The 22,335-nt window shown below is 32.4% G+C and overlaps 1 protein-coding gene across 3 annotated transcripts in view; it reads left to right on the top strand.

Moving 5' to 3' along the window:
- LOC116028427 (protein SIEVE ELEMENT OCCLUSION B-like) overlaps positions 1 to 20,425 on the top strand; it is a 35,147-nt gene extending 14,722 nt beyond the window's left edge. Inside the window, exons 1-8 of one of the 3 annotated variants that reach the window (XM_031270145.1) lie at positions 15,612 to 15,765; positions 15,842 to 15,934; positions 16,092 to 16,489; positions 16,762 to 16,832; positions 16,932 to 17,065; positions 17,555 to 18,148; positions 19,162 to 19,275; positions 19,524 to 20,425. In XM_031270145.1, coding sequence (XP_031126005.1) covers positions 16,278 to 16,489; positions 16,762 to 16,832; positions 16,932 to 17,065; positions 17,555 to 18,148; positions 19,162 to 19,275; positions 19,524 to 20,174 — 1,776 coding nt within the window. In that variant the 5' untranslated portion in view covers positions 15,612 to 15,765; positions 15,842 to 15,934; positions 16,092 to 16,277 and the 3' untranslated portion in view covers positions 20,175 to 20,425. Of the gene's footprint in view, positions 1 to 15,611; positions 15,935 to 16,091; positions 16,490 to 16,761; positions 16,833 to 16,931; positions 17,066 to 17,554; positions 18,149 to 19,161; positions 19,276 to 19,523 lie in introns of those variants that run through there. The other 2 variants (XM_031270144.1, XM_031270143.1) reach the window with 2 other exon arrangements.
- The last annotated feature ends 1,910 nt before the right edge of the window (positions 20,426 to 22,335 follow it).

Here is a 22,335-nt window from a genome sequence, read left to right as displayed (position 1 = left end):
ATAACCGTTGATTGGCAGACTACTCATGCTTCATATATCATTAAAGTATCCGTTTCTTATGAGATTATGATTTATAACATATAAGAATCGACAAATAATCTATAGTATGAGTCTTTCTTGCATACAACAAATATCATAAAAATTCAGTGTTTTAAAATAAATGTATAAATGCAATATGTAGATAATTTGCATTGCATTATATATCATTAATTTAATTACTTGTCGGTTAGTTATTGCAAGATGTTGAGGTACACTTATATTTTGATATTCAATAAGTATAACTATATTAGAGAAAAATTTACCTGGGAGTAATAGGATAATCAGTTAAGTGATTGTTGGTTGACCGTAGAGCGTTGATATCCTCTTGACAAATAACTGTTGAAAAAAATAGCATAAAATGGCATTTTAGTGGCTATATTGTGGTACAAATATATGTGGGTCCACTTTCGATTTGGGTCGGTTCAAAGTGGATTCGTGTTCTTCGTAGTTAGACGAAAAGATTGATATACTGTACGCTCAAAACGGATAATGGGTGAATAAGAAATTGGTTCTCAAAGTTAATCCATTTGAGTTAGAAAAATGGAGAGAAAAAGCTTTCAAAGTAACTTTTGTCTCACATTGGCTTGGGAAGTGAGTTTGCACAACTACTTATACAAGAGTCTTTTTAAGGCTTACTGAATTGCTGCAGGCACGAATGTCGTTCAGAAAATTGGTTGGCCTTGCGGGCATAAGTTATGGGAATAGGAATTGTATTGCCATATTTTACAATATTACGCAAACCTTAATAGTATATGAGTGTTTTGGGCGGAAAGTTAAAGTTGAGGATATTGTTTTTATTAATAGTATAGATTGCATTGCAGGAAAATATATGTACCGTATTATTACGATTACTAATTTTAATCTAGAATTGTATTACGAATAGGAACGTAGGGAAAAATATATTTTATTACGAATTATATTACTATATTTTAATTTACAATTGTATTACGAATAGGAATTGTATTGCCATATTTTACAATATTACGCAAACCTTAATAATATACGAGTGCTTTGGGCGGGAAGTTAAAGTTGAGGATATTGTTTTTATTAATAGTATAGATTGTATTGTAGGAAAATATATGTACTGTATTATTACTAGTAATTTTTATCTAAAATTGTGTTATGAATAGGAACGTAGGGAAAAATATATTTTATTACGTATTGTATTACCATATTTTAATTTACAATTGTATTACGAATAGGAATTGTATTGACATATTTTACAATATTATGCAAACCTTAATAATATAGGAGTGTTTTGGGCGGGAAGTTATAGTTGAGGATATTGTTTTTATTAATAGTATAGATTGCATTGCAGGAAAATATATGTACTGTATTATTACGATTAGTAATTTTAATCTAGAATTGTATTACGAATAGAAACGTAAGAAAGAATATATTTTATTATGAGTTTTATTACCATATTTTAATGTACAATTGTATTATGAATAGGAATTGTATTGCCAAATTTTATAATATTACGCAAACCTTAATAATATAGGAGTGTTTTGGGCGGAGAGTCAAAGTTGAGGATATAGTTTTTATTAATAGTATAGATTGCATTGCAGGGAAATATATGTAATGTATTATTACGATTAGTAATTTTAATCTAGAATTGTATTACGAATATGAACGTAGGGTAAAATATATTTTATTACGAATTGTATTACTATATTTTAATGTACAATTGCATTACAAATATGAATTGTATTGTTATGTTTTACAATATTACACAACCCTTAATAATATAGGAGTGTTTTGGGCAGGAAGTTAAAGTTGAAGATATTGTTTTTATTAATAGTATAGATTGTATATTGCAGGAAAATATATGTACTGTATTATTACGGTTAGTAATTTTTATCTAAAATTGTGTTACGAATAGGAACGTAGGGAAAAAAAATATTTTATTACGAATTGTATTACCATATTTTAATTTACAATTGTATTACGAACATAAATTGTATTACCATATTTTACAATATTATGCAAACCTTAATAATATAGGAGTGTTTTGAGTGGAAAGTTAAAGTTGAGGATATTGTTTTTATTAATAGTATAGATTTGGGCTCAATTAATTATTGGAACTAATTATATATTTTACTTTGTATTTTTTTTTTTATTTACTTGGCCCAATTTAATAATTTTAATTATTTTTATTTTATGAATTCAGCAGCCCAAATAAAGTTCTACCCTTTATTTTATTATATGAACCGAGCTTGTGAGTTTGTTGGCTAGGATTGGTAGTGTTTCTAATTCTATTAATGCTGTTAGTAAATTAAATCCTAAGAGCTTGTTTATGGTTGTTTATTTTCCATTTTATTGTTACTATTTAAGTTTCTATTCCCATCTCATTATTTATTAAATCTATTGCAAAAAATAAGTCTAACCGATCTCTGTGGGTACGACCTTACTCATCGCTATTACAATTCATAAGAGTACGTATTTATTATTTGTTGGTTTCGACACCCATCAAATATATTTGTGCAATTAAGACAAGAGATTTATCTTGGTAATGCATTTTTCTACATTTTTCTCCTTAACATTTTCACTTTGCTTTTTTTTTTTTTTGGGTGCACACTTTATTCTATCTATATTATACATTGAGTGCATAAGAAGCGATAAACAAGAGCATATATATAATTTTCTCCAAATTTTATAATGAGAAGAAGTGAAAAGGATTAAATGTATTATATAAGATCGGGGCATATAATTCTTTACTTCTTGTATGTACTTGTTTTCCTTTCTTTTGTCTAAGACACAACATGGACATGAAAATAAAATAAAAGATTAAATCTTCTATAAGAAGTGAATAAAATGTTCTATACTGGATTATCTTGCTCCTACAAAGAACTATCCTCTATCTTAATGACCAAGTAAAGAATCATTATCCCCTAGATCAACTTAGTGTAGTGGTTAGTTGCTTGACTTGGTGTCATGACTGAATGTGGCGGTGTAGGAGTCCGAATTCTAGTGAAAATACGAATTGACAAATGTTCAATATGATGGAAAGTGTGGATTGAATTCCTTATGTACGAATTGACAAATGTTCAATACGAATTGACAAATGTTCAATATGATGGAAAGTGTGAATTGACAAATTATCCCCTAGATCAACTGTAACACCCCAATTTTCCCATCTTAGATTTATTACAAAATCCTTAAAATATAATACATTGCGGAAGCGTCTAACCAGCAGAAAACTGGGTGTTACCGCCACGCTTAGGTATCTCTCCTATACCCAAACGCACAGGCTAAACTTACAACATCAGAATACATCCAAAGTCCAACTTAATACAAGTGGACATAATTCTTCCAAGGTGTCTATTCTAGGATCTCAACCTCAACCTCCATCCTATTCAGAGCTCATCGGCTACCTGAGCATACCCACGCTAGACTTCATCTGATAAGGTACACAATGAAGTGTAGTTAGCGCGACGGGTAAGTAAGGATATCCATGGTCACTTGAAAATAAACAAAGGTTTTCAAAATAATTATTCAACAAGAACAAGGTAAGATAACATTACCCATCAATCGCAATCAACCTGCAAACATTTTTAACAACAAGTAATTTCACTTCATTTCAGTAAATCGAGCAAATAACTCAGTCATTAATTCACCCGATGGTTAGCTCTCACACATCACCCATGGTACACAATTCTCGCCTTACTCATAAGTGGGGTACGAAACACATCCACTATTAGATCTCGGTGGGGTACACAACACATCCACCTTCCAACTCTCACGTGGGTACAAAACACATCCACGTTTAACTCACGGTGGGGTACGAAACACATCCACCTTTAATTCATCACATGACTCCATCACCAATAACTCACTCAGATATATTTTCCCAACCCGCATGCTTAGGTTAGTATTAGTCAAGTCACAGAAAATCAAGTATAGAGTCATAATAATTTTCAAAATATAAATATTTCCCAAATTCGTAAAATATACAAATATAATATTTTGCCTTCAAAACATTCACCCGGATGCCCGTAGGCTTTCAAAATGTCACAACACTCAAGGTTAAAAACATCGGGGAAAAACCGGGTCGAAAACAAGTCGAAACGAGTCCGCGTCGCGCGGACTCGCGACTGGCCGCACCAGCGGACGCACGTCCGGACCGCGTCCGCTGGTTCGGCGGGCTGTGCCGAAGGCTGGGCGCCTACGGACGCGCAGCGGACGCGCGCGTCCGTGCCGCGTCCGGCCCTCTGCTGGGAGATTTCTGCTGGCGACACCCGAAAGATCGGGCCGTTAAAAATAGTTCCCGAACTCTTTTTCACTTGAAATTTTTGTGGTAGAACCCTAACTCATAGTACTTGATGTCCATAAAAAGTTTTGGTCATATAGTGTGACACCCCAACTTCACACAGGCTGAGATAGATAAAACTTAACACAACAGCTGCCTATCTCAACCAACAAACCAAACATAGCGGAAGCGAATTTAAAACTTAAGGGCGTCATGCCACATCTAGGTATAACACAGCCTAGATGCACAGGCTAATCATAAAACGGACTAAGCTGTCATAGATATAAACCAAGATAAAATTCTCAAAACATAATCCACAATCATCGAAAGTACTCAAACCACTAATCCAGAGTATACTAATAATATCTCAAGGCACACAGGCCAAAACCAAAGTCTAAACAAGGTAAACTAAGGCTAAACATCCTCATAAGGAAAGCTCTAGCGCGCTCTCGCATAACTACTCCATACCTGGAAAACACACAAAGAACCATTAGCAAAAGAATGCTAAGCAACCACCATTCACACCCGCACGGAGATATAGATATACATAAGCTTGTAAATAGGTTTACACACCCATATAGAATATAAACACCAACGAACTGTTCAGTAGTTGAAAACGATACTCAACAATAATAAGCTGAACGAATCACAAACCAAGACTCAGTCAAACAAAGCCAATAGCCAACAACAAAGCATAATGCAATAACGAACCATAACCGAGATCCATAAGGTATCGACCGAATTAGCATAAAGAGCTCATAAAACGGACCAAGANAGTGGGGTACGAAACACATCCACTATTAGATCTCGGTGGGGTACACAACACATCCACCTTTCCAACTCTCACGTGGGGTACAAAACACATCCACGTTTAACTCACGGTGGGGTACGAAACACATCCACCTTTAATTCATCACATGACTCCATCACCAATAACTCACTCAGATATATTTTCCCAACCCGCATGCTTAGGTTAGTATTAGTCAAGTCACAGAAAATCAAGTATAGAGTCATAATAATTTTCAAAATATAAATATTTCCCAAATTCGTAAAATATACAAATATAATATTTTGCCTTCAAAACATTCACCCGGATGCCCGTAGGCTTTCAAAATGTCACAACACTCAAGGTTAAAAACATCGGGGAAAAACCGGGTCGAAAACAAGTCGAAACGAGTCCGCGTCGCGCGGACTCGCGACTGGCCGCACCAGCGGACGCACGTCCGGACCGCGTCCGCTGGTTCGGCGGGCTGTGCCGAAGGCTGGGCGCCTACGGACGCGCAGCGGACGCGCGCGTCCGTGCCGCGTCCGGCCCTCTGCTGGGAGATTTCTGCTGGCGACACCCGAAAGATCGGGCCGTTAAAAATAGTTCCCGAACTCTTTTTCACTTGAAATTTTTGTGGTAGAACCCTAACTCATAGTACTTGATGTCCATAAAAAGTTTTGGTCATATAGTGTGACACCCCAACTTCACACAGGCTGAGATAGATAAAACTTAACACAACAGCTGCCTATCTCAACCAACAAACCAAACATAGCGGAAGCGAATTTAAAACTTAAGGGCGTCATGCCACATCTAGGTATAACACAGCCTAGATGCACAGGCTAATCATAAAACGGACTAAGCTGTCATAGATATAAACCAAGATAAAATTCTCAAAACATAATCCACAATCATCGAAAGTACTCAAACCACTAATCCAGAGTATACTAATAATATCTCAAGGCACACAGGCCAAAACCAAAGTCTAAACAAGGTAAACTAAGGCTAAACATCCTCATAAGGAAAGCTCTAGCGCGCTCTCGCATAACTACTCCATACCTGGAAAACACACAAAGAACCATTAGCAAAAGAATGCTAAGCAACCACCATTCACACCCGCACGGAGATATAGATATACATAAGCTTGTAAATAGGTTTACACACCCATATAGAATATAAACACCAACGAACTGTTCAGTAGTTGAAAACGATACTCAACAATAATAAGCTGAACGAATCACAAACCAAGACTCAGTCAAACAAAGCCAATAGCCAACAACAAAGCATAATGCAATAACGAACCATAACCGAGATCCATAAGGTATCGACCGAATTAGCATAAAGAGCTCATAAAACGGACCAAGAAGGAACCCCAACTCCAACCTCCAAACCAAGTCAACCCAACCACCAAACCAAGTCAAACCACATAGTCAGAAGTCAGGAGTCAAGAGTCAATCCCGGAAAAACCGGTACACAGGGGTGACCAACCCAAAGTCAGTGGTCAAGAGCCAAACCCGGAAAAACCGGTACACAGGGGTGACCAACCCAAAGTCAGTGGTCAAGAGCCAAACCCGGAAAAAACCGGTACACAGGGGTGACCAACCCAAAGTCAGTGGTCAAGAGCCAAACCCGGAAAACCGGTACACAGGGGTGATGAGCCCAATCACAGGGACCGAAGTCCAATCACAGGGACCGAAGTCCAATCACAGGGGTAATCAACCCAATCACAGGGACCGAAGTCCAAAGTCAGAAGTCAATAGTAGCACAGTCAATAGTAGCACAGTCAATAGTAGCCAACAACCACCAACAACCTCAACCAAACCACCATCACAACCTCATACTCCAACATCACTCAAAGCAACCAAAACAAAGTGTTCATCTCAAATATGAACACAAACCAACTCCCAGATAATGAATCAAAGGATCAATAGATCAAGAATACCAAAAATGGAAACCAAAGACATGAATCAATACTCCAAGCTAAGGTATAAAATACCCAATAAATGACATGAATAAATACTCCAAAGACATGGTAAAATACCCAACAAAACAATCCAACAATAATCAGAAACAAAGGAGAATAACAGACAACAACAACAGAGAAACCGTTCACTGGAAATCAACTCCCAGTGAACTTGCGGAACACTCTCACGGATCACTGCCTTCCGCCAGTCTCCTCCGCGAGAAGGAGACGGCCTCCCTCGGCGGACCACCCTCCTCCGCCCAAGCCAACCGTCGCCACCTTGCGGATCGCCCTCGCGGGTTACATTGTGCCGTTCAGGTCTTCCGCAAGGCCAACCCAAATCCCTTCCAGAGACAGTTCAACCCAGATCAACAAATCCCACTTCCAGAATACAAAATCAGACCAAATACACTCACATTTCATCCCATTTAGAGTCCAAAAATAGGGAAATCCATAACATCATTGATCATACAACACAAGACAAATGATCAAGATGAAAACCAACAAAATACATCCAAGAAATAGGCCAAATAACAAGAAATTTCAGGATTTCCAACACCAAGATCATTATATATAGAATAGGTGAATAAAATAGATTTGATGGACATAGTGGTTACCTCAAAGAGCTTTTCCTATTCCAACAAGCCTTTTGCTAGCTCACAAAGCCCCACCTTCACCTTGATCATCTTTTTCCCAAAGAACCCCAAAAGAACACTTATAAGATTATGTAAAAAGACTATCTAAAACACAAAATGCAAGATGGATTCTAGGATAGATGCACTTACCCACTCCCAACCAAGCTTAAAAGAGCAACCTTTACTTGAAATCTTGTAGGGAAAATGAAGATGAATTCTTAGGGAATTTGAGAGGAAAATGGCGTGTAGGAGTATAGGGTAGGAGGAAGAAAGAGTGAAAGTCTTAGGGTAATTTGATCTTCAAATTATATACCAAGAATACATACAATATTTAGGTTGTAAGACATTAAATGATGTGGGCTTAAGTAACTTATAAAATAATGGGTGTAGGAAATAAATATAATCAAGACTAGTAAGTTGGGCTTATTAAATTCACCCCTTACAAATTAAATACAAGAATTAGCCCATAAGAATGTCTTAGGATCAATATATATACATATATAATGTATGATCAAGAATGTGGGCTTGTAAGAATATTTAATAACAAACATTGTAAGGGTCCAAATTGAATAAAATCCCTTACAAGAATAAATTCAATTAATTGGGCTCTTGATTAGAATAATTAAGTTAGGCATCAAATATATATACAAGTGTATATATATACATTAAATTGGAAGAATTAGCCCAATTGGAATTTAATTAAATNCATTAAATTGGAAGAATTAGCCCAATTGGAATTTAATTAAATTGCCCGAAGAATTAATTAGATTGCCCAAGGAATTAATTAACGATCGAAAGGCTTGAAAAGAATTTACGGGGTGTTACATATAGGTCCACGAATTAACACAGAAAATTACCTTTTTGCCCTTGGTCCGAAATATTCTTCTCACTGGACCAGTTTTGGAGAAATGAGCAAAAACCATACTTACACTACTCCGATCATTATGAAATTTTATATGTAGGTTCTAAACGTGTTGATCTACATGTCTACAAAATTTGGAGTCAAAATGCCTTACAAATTTTTCCCAGTAATTTTCGAAAAGTCACTGCTGGAAACTAGTTTGGTTTTTACTCAATAATTTCACAAGTATAAATTTATATGGGCATGAATACAACCTATACATGCATAAAATAGCTGTAACATGTATATTAGAATTTACCAAAAATCAAAGTAAGGATTTTGAAGCCAATTTATAGATCCATAACATAACACATAATTATCACGTAAAAATTCCTAACCGTGTAATTTCCTAGCAATTGTTTATATTCAAGTGATTGAGCCAACTTAAGGGATTCCTTACCTCCATGGAAGATTTTTAACCCAAGTAGTTGATAGTTCCTTCCTTGAATTCAAGACCACTTAATCCTTGAGTGAGAAAAATATTTTGAAGCTCCTTGATCACAATGGAAGACTAAAATTATTTTTCCTCTTCTTTCTCTAAGGGTGTTATACGAAAATGAGAGGGAGATAGGTGATCTTGGTGTGATTTTGTTCTTGATCTACAAGCAACAAGTGCAACCTCATTAATGCCACATTAATTGCCCAATCTTAGTCTAGATTCACTTGCCACATGTCAACACCCCATGGAGTCCTTACAAGATCTCAAATCTAATTTGCCAGTTTATGCTTAAATCAGATGAATGTTCGGAGGATTATAACTTAATTCGGGAAAATTCTAATACCAAAATTATCGTAAAAATATTCCCGTCACAAATCACCAATTTTGGGAATTTTTCGGTGTCCCGCTAAATATAGGTACAGAGTTCGTAATAATTTATCCCTTACAGTCCATTTAAAAATTCCCCTTGAACTAACTAGAATTTCAGGCTTAATCGTATGATACTTAATAATCAAATCTCTAGGAAAATTCGAATTGAATCTACATCCTTAAAATTTTCTCGGTTCGTGACCGGTACGTAGTTCGTAGCTTATCGATAACTAATCCTAAAAAAAAAAAAAAATTATTTCGAGCACCGAATCGTCTTCTCTTAAATGTCATAGCTTAAAAAAATTATATCGCTATTCTCGAATTTTAACTATGCCGTAAAAACCGAGGGGTTACATCAACTTAGATGCGCTTTTTGTTGAAACTTAAGGTTTGTCGTTTTTCTTCTTAAGGTGCGTCTTTGTATCACTTAAGGTGCGCCATTGTTATAAACTAAAGGTGCACGATGTTAAGACTTAAAGTGCGTTATTTTAACACTTAAGGTGCATTGTTCTAACACATAAGATGCGTGTTCCTATCACTTAAGGTTCGTCATTTTTAGCATATACTTCTTCCTTCCAGACACAATTTTTTTTTAATTTTCATTAATTTGAATCGTTGATTTAGATTTGATCAACAGCTCAAATCTATCCGCATGACTGTACCTGGGATCTCTTCGGCGAACTCTTTTGGATCTAGTTGCAAATTGAACCAGGGCAGTGGGAGCGGTTTACTTGTCCCATTGCACGATAAACTAATGCACATTATGACAATAAAAATAAAATGTAATTAATATATTTTTTAAATATAAAAATTAATTATTATAATATAAAATTGACTATTTTCAATTGGGTGACCGAACTCCTATGAGACGTGTTAAGCCTAGATGAAAATTATAATATTTATAATAGAAAAGGGTAATACTAATTATCATAGATAAATTGATTATTATTTATGAAGGAAAACATAATATTTATTGGCAAAAGTTTAATAATTTTGAAAAAAATGCAATATTTTTAAATCAAAATATAATATTTTAGGGCTGAAGAATTATCGAGTGAATTCGAAATAAATTGATTGATTGTTACTCATGAATAAACGTCTAATATTATTCACGGATAAATTGATTATTAAATTTATTTTATACTTTCTACCAAAAAAATCAAAACAATTATACAATTCACATCAACATTCAAAACCTGTGCAATTTTATATTCATAATCTCACAATTGATTAATTAAGCTAATAAATCACACAATTAATCAAGCTAATAGATCTCACAATTCATACTAATTAATAATAACAATTTAAAACTAAAATTATCAACACCAATTATTTCATGCACTAAATAAGTATATTGTATTAACTCATTCATCAATAAGATACTTGAATCATGTGTCTCTAACTTTAATTTATCAATCTCTTGTTAATTGTTACTCAATAATCTATCAAATAACTATAAACTCTACAAAGTTAAATTTTTTTTTTTAAATTCAGCTAGTATTTTTAAATTTTGAAAAAGAATGATATTTTATTAAATTACTTGCCTTAACCATATCCCTTTCAACGAATTAATAATAAATATTAATTATTTATAAGTTTACATATGTTTCCATTATATCTTTAATATCCTCATGTGGTTAGCCTCTAATAGAATCAAAATACATTTCATATAATTGAGGAATTGAGGACAAATCACCTTAAACGTAACATCCAATGCCCACTGTACTACAAATTAGTAATTTATTAATTAGTTTTAAGTGAATTTTATATATATATATATATATATATATATATATATATAAAATATAGAAGTATATTATATACAATATAAGTTATTGTATTTAAAATGTATTATATTTAAAATGTAATTAATACTTGAGAACATATGGGCTAAATAACAATTTTTCTTCCCATATTGCATGGTGGCATTTATATACGCTGTTCTATTATCTCTATACGTGGTTTTTTATACCAAACCAAATTCTTTATAAAGACTCATATTCACAATCACAACTAATCTTTTATATTACTAATAATTATGATAAATATAAAATTAATACTATTATGAACAAATAATACTACCTTATAAAGAACTGAAAACAATAAATCTCTAAAGTGTCCACATTTAAGAAACACGACCTCCACCTTCTCAAGCTGTAACTCATAATCAACGTTGCATACAATACCATGAGACATGCATCACAAGATTTTGTTCAAGTTTGCAAGCAATTTTTATGCCTTTTTACATACAGTACTCAAACAATCTGGATCAACTATAGTCAACTCAAGAGGAGATTTTTGCACAACCAATTGAGTATGAGCAGTTGGAGGCAAATACGTCTTTCTTATTCCCATGGCGTGGAGCTAATGTAGGTCGTATACTCATTTCAATCAAGTCTAATATAGAACTGAGTCCATCTTTAATCGTACCTTTTATATCTAAAAAATTTCCAACAAGACTATCACACACATTTTTCGCATCACATCAATTCTTACATATTACTTGCCTATGTTGGTGCCTACTCTAAATTTAATTTATTTGAATGAGTTCTGATGCTATTTGATATGATAAAATTTGGCATGAAAATTTGAAAACATTGGAATCAACTGCCGTGAGTTACATTTTCATTAAGATAATGGGAACTTGTGGCTTGAGCTATATACGTTTAATTTGTTTAATGGTGTACGTATCTATTTACTTATCCATGCATGGTTTCATTCAATGATTTTCTACTGTTGTGAAGAGAATGTGGAATATATTTGTGCAATTAAGACAAAAGAGATTTATCTTGGTAATGTATTTTTTTATATTTTTCTCCTTAACATTTTCACTTTGCTTTATTATTTTTTTTGGGTGCACACTTTATTCTATCTATATTATACATTGAGTGCATAAGAATCGATAAACAATTAATTCCGTTTTGTTAAGCGATCTGCGAATTGTGTTGCACACACTATTGCTCGGAAAGCCGGGTTTCTGAGTCAGGTTGCGGGCAATGGTTTGATTCCCCTCCTTAGTTTCTTGTTGATTGTCTTTATTCTGATATAATGCATTATGTTCTTCTTCTCAAAAAAAGAAGCGATAAACAAGAACATATAATTTTCTCCAAATTTTATAATGAGAATAAGGAAGTGAAAAGGATTAAATGTATTATATAAGATGAGCATATAATTCTTTACTTCTTATATGTACTTGGTTTCTCTTTCTTTTGTCTAATACACAACATGAACATGTAAATAAAATAAAAGATTAAATGTCTTCTATAAGAAGTAACTAAAATGTTCTATACTGGATTATCTTGCTTCTACAAAGAATTATTCTTTATCTTAATGACCAAGTAAAGAATCATTGATTTAAAAAAAAAAAAAAACAAAAAAAAAAGTAAAGAATCATTATTCCTGGACTTAACGTAGTAGTTAGTTGCGTGAGTTATTGTCATTATTGATGTGACACTGTGGAAGTCCGAATCCCAGTGGAAATACGAATGGACAAAATGTGCAATATGTTAGAAATTGTGGATTGGATTCCTTGTGTATGTATGAAGACTAGAGTCTGACCAGTGGACTAATTGTGCGACTTGTTATTTACCTCTATAGTGGCTTAATTAAGGGGCAAGGTCGTTATTTACTCTATAGTGGCTGAATTAAGAGGCAGGGTCCTGTAAGTTTAGAATTAGTCTCGCAAAATTAAACTGAGATCACCTTAGTATTAAATAAGAGAAAAGTAAAAAATCATTTCAATAATTTCTCATTTAATAAATTTATATACATTAGTACAAAACAGGCCATCTGCATTCGAAGTTTAAGACAATATAATGCCACAGATGCAGATTAGTTGAACAATATGTCTCTAAAGTAACATCAGACACAAATTGTCATTTAAAAAAATCGCGTCCATAATCTGCTATTCTGTATGATATTCCACCTTAATTTGGTTTGTCTTTAGAATAAAGTATGATATCATTTTTACCTTTTGTAAAGGCAACATAAAATATGTTTGTCTATTGCAGACAAAAAGAAAAGTGAATATATATATATATATATATATCATGTATGTATAAAAATTCTAATTTTGAGTGCATAGGACAGAATTATAATTCAATCACAATGTATTTTATTTTATTTTTGTTGAGGCAGAATACTTGTACATAATGTAGTTTCTGACTTAATTTGCTTTGAATAAAGTAAGTGCAAAAAAAAATAAATAAAAATTCACATGATGTGAAGAGTTACCAGGCTTCGTCTGAGAGATCAAGTTATGAAATTAGAATGGTTAAAATGAAAGTTAGAGGCATTATAATTAAAAGATTATATTTCAATAATAGTAATTTGTACTTATGAATTATTAAAGGCTATAGAGACATATAGCCAAGCGTCTTGTGCTCAGATCAGTGGCGGAGCCACAATGGGGGCAGTTTTGAATGAAAATGGCTGCAGTTCGAACCCTACAGTAGCACCTAATTTAGCTTTTCAAATTTTGAAGTTTTTATTTGTAACATTGTGTCTTATTAAAAAAATATATTAATAGTGAGATGAGTGGAATTTTGTTTTTGACATTTTTTAATATTAATAGTGTGAGTTCTAATTGAATTTTTTTTGTCACATTGTGACTTCTTCTCTTTTTTTATTTTATTTTTTCTTTTTTAATATTAATAGTGAGGTGAATGATTTATAATGTGTTTTTAATTCAAACTATTTTATCAAATTAATTATGTTTTATATTTTGTTTTAAATATTTTTTTATCTTGATGTATTTTGATTTTTCATCACTAGTCAACAATATTTATGACTCGGTATCTAAGTTTTACGTTTTTTTTTCCAAATATCTCGTTAGTTTTAATCTTTCGCCCCCACTGGAGAAAATTTCTGGCTCCGCCACTGGCTCAGATGGCATGTAATGACTCTGTTATATGGGGAGTCATGATATCGAGGATTAGTGGAGGCGTTATTGACTCTATGTGATTTAACTAGATACTATAATGTAATAGGGTCAGTGGTGTTAAAAAAAAAAAAAAAAAAAAATTAGAGACATATACTATATTACGCTAAATGGTCAATTGATTATTTTTAAAATTTTCAAAGATTTAGTCTTAAAACTTTTAAAATCTCTCACTGAACACCTTTAATTTGGATCTAGTTGCAAATTACCATTAAAATTTTAACAACATTAATAAAAGTAAATCACTGAACAAAAATCACATAAAAATTAAAATTCAATCATTAATAAATTCAAATAATGGTTCAAACTCATCTCAATTGAGACAAAATAGAATAGGTAATACATTCTTAGGGTACGTGTGTGTGTGGGGCTGACAAACTTAGCTATTAAGAATGGCTATCAAAGTCATTGTTATTGTTTGGTTGACAGATTTTAGAACATTACTATAAATTTTAATAATCATTCTCATTCCACCATACTACCAAACATGCAAAATACTTTCACCAAAACCCTAAAAATCTTTATTAGTTTAATTGTTTTTATTTTTGAATACTACTAACTCTGTTAGAATGTAATATCTGTTTATAACTACTTTCTCAACCTACTGAAGCACAAAGAGTTAACAGTTGCCTCTGAGGCTCGAACCCACTCCCTTCTATATGGGAGTGTAAACCGGGTGCTACTAAACCACAATGTCTTTGGCCCCTTTATTTTTTTCTAAGACACAACAAACTAAAGGATTATATTAAATAATGTCTTTTATAAGAAGGGACTAAAAAGTTGTATAAGTGATTGCTCTTAAATTAATGCATATTATCTCTCGCCTTAGTATTAAGTCAAGAATCATTTACAATATACTTCATATTAATTATACCTTAGCTTACAATATATTTCATATTAATTATACCTTAGCTTCCACCTTTGTTATAGTAAAATATGTTATCTATAATTTCTAACTTGTGTAAAGAGAATACATAATTAATATGCTTTTGTATTAAAGACGAAAGGGAGGAGAGGGTAGTATTCAACACATTATGTTTATATTATGCATACTTTGATTTGAGTGCATAAAAAGCTGTAAACAAAATATTATAATTTCTACCCATTTTTTAAAGGCAAGCTGAGTATCTTTTATAAAAAAAAATATAAAAATCTTTAATATATTGCAAATTAAACAAATAAGATTATTTTCTTTACAACTACTTTATGTACTATATATAGGTGGTGAATAAATACACACAAACCATTCTTATCATTGTGTTCACAAGCCAAAATCTTTTTTGTTTTTCCAAATCACATTTAGCTTGGCTTTTTTTTTCATTAATTTCAATTCAACATGTCAAACTTTCATATTGATGAGAATGCTGTGATGGAGCTAGTTTGTGCAACTCATAATTATCCTGATAGTACAAATTTCAATGCTAATGTTGTTCTTAGTGCAATTGAGAAAATTCTCAACTTTGAAAAGGTTAGTTAGCTTGTTTATCAGTATTATATTGTATGTAATAAGAATTCATCAATGCACTTTCATTTTATTGGTGTAGGCCACTGATAAAGAAGCCACCGAAAAGATGCTAGAGGAGTTTGATCTCAATTTCAGGGAGCTTTCTTTAAAAATACAACACCTTTGTTTTGAGGTATATATGGTTCTTGACATTTGAATGGTTGTTAATGATCTCTGCATTTAAAGCATTGTGGAATTCGATTAATATGATGATCATAATGTTTTGTTTAATGTTTATTCTTTTATTCAATCTATAGTATTCGTTGATTTTGAATTATTCTTGTTTCTAGCTAACATCCAAGTCATCAAGCATCATAGATGGACACCTTACCACAATATGTCTATTAAGGACACTATCGACATATTCATGGGAGGCAAAGATGGTACTAATGCTTGCAGCCTTTTCCATTAGCTATGGGAAACTCAACATTTTTTCTTGACAACGCTATAGAAAAGGGTTGACAAAGCAATTGGTAATGGTCACACAAATCGCAAATCCAACAGCATCTAATGGCCCAAACCCAATTCATAATTTGATAAAGTGTGCCATGGATCTCACCAAATGCATTCTTGAGATCAATCAATCGTCATCAATCATTTCGGCATTACCATTTGCTAGCTATTGGATCGGTAGAAGCATTGCTTGTACTGTGGCCTATTGTGCTTACCTTCCTACGGCAAACATCAAGTAAGATTTAAATTATGATATTTTATGGTGGGATTACACAATTCTTTTCAACTAATGTAGTGCATTTATTATTAAATGATTCCCTGTTACGGATTTCTTCTCAATTACATTAATACTATAAAAAAATTAATACTTTACAATTGAATTATTAGTAAATATATAAAATTAGTATTTTTTTATTGTATTATCCTCAATGATAATTAAGTAATACAACAACATAATTACTTTGTTTGTGATTATTTCATGTTTAAGCGTGATTATTGATTTTTCAGGTTTGAAAGTGAACTCAACATTATAACTACCAAAATCAAGGATATACTCACCACTTGTTCCCATGCACTAGGTTTGTTTCATATCACACATAATTTTTGCATGCCATGAGTGCATAATATTTATATACTATGTGTCAAAACTAATGTATAATTTTTTTTTCTTTATATAGAAGCGAAGAGAGCAGAAGAATCTTATCAAGCATTACAACATGCTTTATTTAACAACTCTTCCGATAAATTGGAAGTATTAATGTTAATATTAAATGTGATTGATGATAATGAGATTTCGCTTTCTACGTACAAGGTAAGATTACAAAAATTGAACAATGATGTTCACTTCTTGTTGTTATAACTTTAAAAGTCAATAAAACAAATTTCAGTTTTCGCTGTTGTTGCATCATCTTTACCTTCAACGAAAAATTTCTTATCACCCACTTCCTTAAATAGATATAGATCTTTTCTAAACTTTATCTTTCTCTGACTGTATTTATATTATTCCGTATTTAAAATAAATATAAAATGTGTGTGAGTTTTGTTTCATTTTTGTTTTTGTTTTTGTTTTTGTTTTTCAATTGAAAGATAAAAATAAACATTTAATTTTAACATTATTATTTTACGAGTAGATTTTATGTGATGAAAATGACATATATGGGATATTGTAGGTTTATGGTGCAGACAACTGTGCATACAGTATAACAATTTTTTATATCTGTGAAATGCATTCCTCATATGTTTGACAGTGGACATTTTATATTCTTCTTATATTTATTTTGGGTTTAAACTTTTTTGTTAGGTTCTGAAAAGTGTCCATGGATTAAATTTTTTTGATGAGGATAAAAAAGTGGCTCTGCTACTAACATCAGGCCTTGACATCTCTAATGAGAGGATTACGTTTCTCAATTTGTTTTACGGTGATTCAATGTCAACTCCACATATACTTTGGATTCCAATTCTGGATGATCATGCAACATGGTCAATTGAGCAATATGAAGAATTTAAAGATAAAATGTGGTTCCAAACAATGGACGATCCACATAAAAGGATTGCACGAAGCTTTACTAGATTTGTCAAGGAGAATCTCCTCCCACACTTTCAGATCGGAGAGGAGCCTATCCTCGTTTCACTAGATCAACGTGGAAGGATCGTTCATACAAACGCGATGCACATGATTCAAACATGGACTCCTGATTATACTGAAGATAAGAAATTGAGAGTTGAGGCACGAAACAATATAATCCCTTTCATTGAAAAGGAAATGAAAGAAAGGTCTCAAGGTCTGGATAGTTTGATATTTGACATTGACGAACAAATAAGTCATTTGGCACGTGAAGTTGATGATAAGATAGATGGTTGGACAGATCAAATTAACGATAGCATAAATAAGCTGGTATGGAATGTTTCTCTGATACTCTCTTTCACTATAATTACATGTCTCCAACTCTTCATCACATTACAAACACTTGCTTTCGATGTAGTTTGGGGAGAATTGCAATTCAGTGAATTACCAAATTACAGTGTTTGGTTGGAGGGAATTGCAATTCCCTCCGAATGATGAATTGCAATTCATGGGGTACCCCATGAACTGCAATTCGGTGGAGGGGGGGGGGGGGGCAATTTGTTAGTGTAAAGACAATTTTGCCCCTTCCTCCAATACCCTTTGTCTTTTTCTTTTTTTTTTATTTGAAAGAATTATTATTATTATTATTATTATTATTATTATTATTTGAATGAATTATTATTATTATACTTATAATTATTATTATTATTATTTGAAAGAATTACTACTACTACTACTAAGGACATTTTAGTCATTTGGTCACTTCTTACCTTTCAATTCTCTGTACTCCTATTCCTGCATACCAAACATTGTAATTTCAATTCCTACTTTATTCATTGAATTGCAATTCCAGCGAATTACAATTCTTCCCCCCCCCCCCTAATTCCCTCCTCCCAACCAAACGCCCTGTAAGGGTGCGTTTGGTTCGCACATGGGAATCAGAATCGGAATGGATAGGGTAATGGGTTTTGGTGAAAGTATTTTGCATGTTTTGTAGTTGGGTGGAATGAGAATGATTATTAGTAGTTAGGGAAGCAATTGAGGAAGAATGGATAAAACCCTTATTTGGGTATGAGTTTTTCAATTAATAGAGTATTCCAAACCAATAATATTAATTTAAAACCTATCAACCAAATACTAACAATCACTTTTATATCCATTCCTTATGCCTAAACCCACCAACCAAACAGACTCTAACTTTTACCTGTAGAATTTAAAAATGAAAACAATACATTATGATATGCTATTTTACCTGTAGACATCTCTTCTAAAACTCATTTCTTTTTTCTAAATTGTGTCATTTCCTAATATTAATTATTTACTATGTTTTCATTGAAAATTAGAGAAAACATTCAAATATGTACACAAGTGAAAGAGAAAACGCTCTATGGAAAAAAGAAAAAGTTTGGAGTCTTGGCCTTGTGGTTGGCAAAATTGACCACAGAGTAACATCTTGGGTATGGCCATTTTCAACTTCTTATTAGTTACAACTACATGCATGCCTACAAGACATCCTATATTGTTTTAAACATCATAAAAGTGAACTCTGCAAAATTTTTCGAAGAAATTTAATATAACAAATTGATTTTAATTCCATTGCTTATGATAATACAATATACTGTTTAATATATGTTTTTTCTTGTTTAAATTAAACTTTAATCGGTGACAATCATTTTTAAAATGCTTTCTTATTTTCTTTCATCAGATTGAGAAAGAAAGGTGTATTTTCTTATATGGAGGAAATAACATTAAATGGATTAGAGAATTCACTTCCAAAGTACATGAAGTAAGCTTAAAAACTCAGTCAAACATAAAGTTGAATTATGTTGGAAAAAATGAGAAAGTAAGAGCAAGCATTGATGAAGAACACTCGAGCTTTTTTTTAGAAAGTCCCTACCATGCTTGGAGGTTTTGGACAAGGCTTCAAAGTGCGTTATTGTCGCGAATCAATTACTTAAATGCAGCTAATAGTCACGGTGATGAGTGCGACGATGAAATTGCACAAGGGTTTAAAAAATTGTTGGGTTATGAATGTAAGGGTGCAACAATGGAAGGATGGGCATTGTTAAGTAAAGGGCAAAAGGTGGCCGTATGTGGGCAAGGAGCTAAACTGTTGAGGGTCATTAATGAGTATGAGAGTTGGAAGGAAAACATGGCCCTTAAAAGCTTTGACCAAGCTTTCAAAGACTACTACAACAAGACCCTGCATACTTCTTGTTCATCGAATAGTCATTCTTGTTGTGCTTTTGAATACCCAATCACCTTGAAAGAAATTCCAACGAAAGAGAAATGTCCAGAGTGCTTTCATGATATGCAAAAGTTGGTGACTTTTACATGCTTTCATGGTGACAGTTGATTACAAGCTAAGAATGAAGGATGAGAAAGTTCTGTATGGCAAGCTAAGGCATTCAAAGACCGGCAAATGAGCAGCTTGGATGTGGTCTTCCAATTACCATCTTGTGAACCTAATTACTCCAGATTTTGGATGTGGTCCTCCAATTCTAGGTTTTGTTCCATCTGATTTGATTTGGATGAAGTGTTTTACTTCTATAGCTTTGGTGAAAGTTTTAATCCCAAGTATTTACAGTTTATTTTGTTGTCAATATTGTAATTGAAGATATTCATTATTATCACCGCGTTTCAATTTGTCATCAGCTCGGAAGAAAGTGTGTGTGTCTATATATATATAATATGAAGTAGAAACTTGACGGAGAGAAAAATAAAATAAAAAATAAAACAAAAACTTGTGTCAAAATTACCAAAATCTGTTCTGTCAAAAGTGAAAGAAAAATTGTTAAGGGCCAAATTTTTAACTTGTGGCGGCTTAAAAATATCTTAAGGGCCAATAATAAAATAAAAAATACATTTTTGGTTGCTTTGGGAGGGGATTGAATTTTATATATATGCTTGTTTTGAGAATAATCTTGGTCTTGTTTAGTAAATAGCTTTTCATTAGAATAATATAATGGATCCACTTTCTAGATGCCTGGAGTTCTCTATAGCAGGGTGTTATGCAATCACAAATTAAAGCTTTTATGACCTCTATGTATTTGATGTGAGCAAGATTATATCTATGTGTGAACCACTCGCCATTGGGGAGTTAGGCGGTGTGGTGGACTTTGCAAACATTGCATCGGAGGGTACCATTGGTGAACCATATTTTTCATGAATTCTTGCATATTACTTGCGTATGTTGCTGCCTAGTCTAAATTTATTTGCATGAGTTCTAATGCTATTTGATTTGATAGAATTTGGCATGAAAAATTGATAACATTGGAATCACTATTAGACAACTGTCGTGAGTTACTTTTTCTTTGTACATTATGCTATAAAAGATGTACTTTACAATATATTAGACAAACATACATCTACTGTTATAACTTCCGTTATCTTTCCACTATTGTTACCATGCACATGCATCCACTATATATTTTCTTATTTTCTTAAATAATAATAATATATAATATTTATATATTGGAGTTTTTTTTTGAGTACTAATAATATATAAATAATGTTATATATTGGAGTTATTTGTTAGTTATTTTCTAAAATATATAAATATAAAATTTATAAAATTGTTTTAAATTATTCTTATTATTTACAATAATTTAAATATCTAAAATCTAAATAAATTTAAAATTTTAATATAAAATATTAATATTAGACACCTATTTTTTGCGCATCGCGCATAAGAAAAACTAGTTATTAAGATAAATGAGAACTTGTGGCTTGAGCTATATACGTTTGTTTCATGGTACGGTGTACGTTCTATTTACTTATCATGCATAGTTTCATTCAATGATTTAATTTTCTACTGTTGTCATGTTGTGAATAGAATGTGGAATATATTTGTGCAATTAAGACACAAGAGATTTATCTTAGTAATGCATTTTTTTTATACATTTTTCTCCTTATTAACATTTTCACTTTGCTTTATCTTTTTTATTTTTTTTGGGTTGCACACTTTATTCAATCTATATTATACATTGAGTGCATAAGAAGCAATAAACAAGAGCATATATATAATTAACTTTCTCCAAATTTTATAAGGTGAAGAAGTGAAAAGGCTTAAATGCATGTATTATATAAGATTAGAGCATATAATTCTTTACTTCTTGTATGTACTTGTTTTCCCTTTCTTTTGTCTAAGACACAACATGAACATGAAAATAAAATAAAACATTAAATGTCTTCTATAAGAAGTGATCGAATAAAATGTTCTATACTGGATTATCTTGCTCCTACAAAGAATTATCCTCTATCTTAATGACCAAGTAAAGAATCATTATCCCCTAGACTTTTAGCGTAGTGGTTATTAGTTGCGTGACTTGGTATCATATGACTAAATGTGGCAGTGTAGGAGTCCGAATTCTAGTGAAAATACGAACAGACAAAATGTTTAATATGATGGAAAGTTTGGATTGAATTCCTTGTGTACGTATGAAAATTTGAGTCACGAGAATGTCCTTGAATGTTCTAGGAGTGTGGGATACCTATAGAAAGGCTTCCCTATTTTT

The sequence above is a fragment of the Ipomoea triloba genome, chromosome 9 (genome assembly GCF_003576645.1).
Source record: "Ipomoea triloba cultivar NCNSP0323 chromosome 9, ASM357664v1".
Taxonomy (NCBI): domain Eukaryota; kingdom Viridiplantae; phylum Streptophyta; class Magnoliopsida; order Solanales; family Convolvulaceae; genus Ipomoea; species Ipomoea triloba.
Note: the sequence above shows the minus strand (reverse complement) of the source record. Positions and strands in the feature narration are given on the sequence as shown.